The sequence below is a fragment of the Austrofundulus limnaeus genome, unplaced genomic scaffold, assembly GCF_001266775.1.
Source record: "Austrofundulus limnaeus strain Quisiro unplaced genomic scaffold, Austrofundulus_limnaeus-1.0 Scaffold1619, whole genome shotgun sequence".
Classification (NCBI taxonomy): Eukaryota; Metazoa; Chordata; class Actinopteri; order Cyprinodontiformes; family Rivulidae; genus Austrofundulus; species Austrofundulus limnaeus.
Genome location: NW_013954021.1, coordinates 6,628 through 9,522, shown reverse-complemented (window position 1 = coordinate 9,522; position 2,895 = coordinate 6,628). Strand labels below are relative to the sequence as shown.

The 2,895-nt window shown below is 41.8% G+C and overlaps 1 protein-coding gene across 1 annotated transcript; it reads right to left on the bottom strand.

Annotated features, from left to right (window-relative positions):
- Positions 1-182: 182 nt before the first annotated feature.
- LOC106535930 (transcription cofactor vestigial-like protein 2) lies at positions 183-1,210 on the bottom strand (the record flags this gene model as incomplete). The annotated part of the gene is given in 1 exon segment (XM_014033084.1): positions 183-1,210. A coding segment is annotated over 1 exon segment (47 nt), but the record flags the coding sequence as incomplete, so codon positions are not given.
- Positions 1,211-2,895: the final 1,685 nt, after the last annotated feature.

The window sequence follows — 2,895 nt, the reverse complement described above, 5'->3', positions numbered from 1 at the left end:
AACGCTCTCTGGTTTCATTTAAAAGAGTCGATCATCAGATATTGTCCAAGATTAACCTTCAGGGTGGATATAGCTCGCTAGCAGCCTCGCACCGGGTATGTCATTTACTCAGCACACTTTGCGTCGTATATAAAAAGGCTCTCTCCATGTGACGACATATTTTATAAAAAATAAACAGCCTACAGTATTTTTAGTCTTTATTTTACAGTTAAAATAAATGTTCATCAAATAAAGTCTGTCAGGAGTAATCGTGGACCCTTAAGCGACAAAACTCAAAAAACTTTACTTTTTTCTGCTGAATGGAATTAACTGAAACAAACGGTGAGCTGAACGTGTGTAAAAATAAATCTGTGAAATTATTAGCAGCTGTAAAAATGTACTTTACAGTCTTCTGGTTTGGTTTTAGTTGTTACTAATGTGGTTTTCCTGTTTCATTTTAGAAAATTCTGTTTTTTTTTTTTAATGTGGCCTGAAAATTTTATTTTTCTCTCCASTAGAAATGAGCTGCTGTTGTTTTACATTCATAAAACAGGATGTARAGAGAGCATGCTTCATCCTGAAACACTTTTCAAACCTTGTTAACGATCAGGTTTGTCGTTACAATCGTGTCTTTAAATRGAGTTTGTTAATTTAATCAACGCCGTACTGATGAGTCCAGTCAGACTCCAGAGTAAGCCAAAGTGTTCGGCCTTCATCGTCCGCCACATTCTGTCCTCGAGGTTCGTCCTGGAGCCACAACACGCTCCCAGTCCGATCCCAGTTGTCCCGGTGAGACCCAGGTCCTGTCAAGTCCTTCAAGTGCTCCCCCCCTGGAGTCCAACCACAACACGTGTCCGTCCGTCTGTCCCCGGACGGTTCCCAGCTTAGGAATGTTATCCCCCGCCTGTTACAGACGCACAAAGAGTCCTGTCTTTGTCCGCATCCGTCCAGATCGGATTCCCTCCCCTTCCTCCTCTCTGAGGGTTCTGAATCCACAGTCTGCCTGTCGGCGTTCAGGTCAGCAGGGCTGCACTGTGCTGCACAGTCCACCGTAACACAGAGCTGCAAGCAGACCAGAAGCTGTTACACCAAAAAAAAAATAAGTTTTTCTCACTGACTTTTCAGCACAGCAGGAGTGGAGGAGGGAGGAGGGAAAACAAGCAGAGAGGAAGAGGAGACAGAATCTAAAACCAGTACAAGTCCTTGCTCTTTTCCTGCGCCGGCAGACCTGAGAGATGAAGAGAGGCAGGAGAAAACAGCAACAGAAGAGGAGAGAAAAGAGAGATTAGACAATGAGGATGACCTGTTGGTAAAAGCAGAAGGAAGAGCCCGAGGCAGAGGAGGGATGAAGAAAAACGACAGCAGGAGAAAAYGAAGCTGACAGCTGGTGTTAAGGTGCTGACAGGTTGTTGATTTAAACCACTTGAGGAAGTTAATCCTGAGAACGGAAACAGATCTTCAGCAGAAATATATAGAAAAAAAGCTTATTTATCACAGATTCAAAAACAGGCAGTTAAGCTCCACGTTTCAGTATCTTACCTGCAGCAGATAGCAATCGACGTGATCTCAGTTTGGAGATTCACGGACAAATTCTGAAGGAGTCAAGCTAACAGTTTCATAAAATAAAATTTTTACTTGTAAAATAATATAAATAAATCCATGTAAAATAAAATTCCCTACATGTGGAGGACTGACCAAAATCCACATGTCTGAACCTGATCACTGAAGTCCACGTGGACCTCAGGTCTGGGATGGTTTTTCAGGAAATTATGGGTGGATTTTGGTTTGTTGCCCTGAAGATTCGTACATTTTGCCAAGGAAGAGAAAAGAATCTGATTGTAGGTGCAAGTTTTTCATTTAAAGACAATTAACAACAKCTGTGTCAAACTCAAGGCCCGTGGTCCAAATGTGGCCTGCCACAGGATTGTATYTGGCCCGCGAGACCTTTTTCAAATTAGCTTTTTAAAATCTCCATTTCACTACATTTTTGCCACCTACTTTTGCAGCGGCCCAGTTGTACTGTGAAGTAGGAAGTTCCCACTTACAACTCGTTAAATAAAATCGGAACACCCCTTTAGTAGGAACTCCCCGTCGGAAAGTGGGAGAGTTTAGAATTCAAGACGTCAGCTACTCACCACAACTCAACAGTGAGTAAAACTTTCTTACTTTTACTATTAGTAGTATTTCTGTAATATTTATTTCATGTTTAGTCAGTCGTACTTTTCAGTGTTTATAAGACATGTTAAAARGCTCTTTCTCTACAGGAAATACCACGTAGAGCTCAGTTATTGTTTGTTATCAGAGCTCAGTCARAGAAACGAGACYTTAGTTGAAGTTAATTACAACTGGCCCTTTGAGGGAAAAGGACTTTGACGCTCTTGATTTACATCAACAGGAAGCTTTGCTGTCAAACATCGTGAATGAACCAGCCGGTTCTGATGTTATCAGTCCATTAAATGGACATTATTAGCGGTTATCAGTCCCATAGAATGGCTTCAGACTGTCCCGACAGTTCCCCCTAGTTGGTTACCAGTGCCATATACATTTGAATGCAACAATCTGCTACTGCCGGAGTCTGGTCTACTTTATCGTAGCCCATGTCATTTTTTCTAAAATTAACCGTAGTGGTTTTACACCTCATACTAACCAGCTGACAATCTGAAACCATTCTATGGGACTGAAAACGGCTAATAACGTCCATTTAATGGATGATAACATCCAAAGCGGATGGAATGAACACAGAACACGTGATTCTCCGAAACAAAGGGCTGATACCTCTAACAAGCTGTCAATCAGTAAATCCCTGTCTAATCCCACCGAAAATAAAACCCACTGCAGACGGAAACGAGTCAAAGCAAGACAATATGGCATTTTCTTCGTGTGTTTCTGTGTTGGTTTATTTCATCCTGTCAGTGG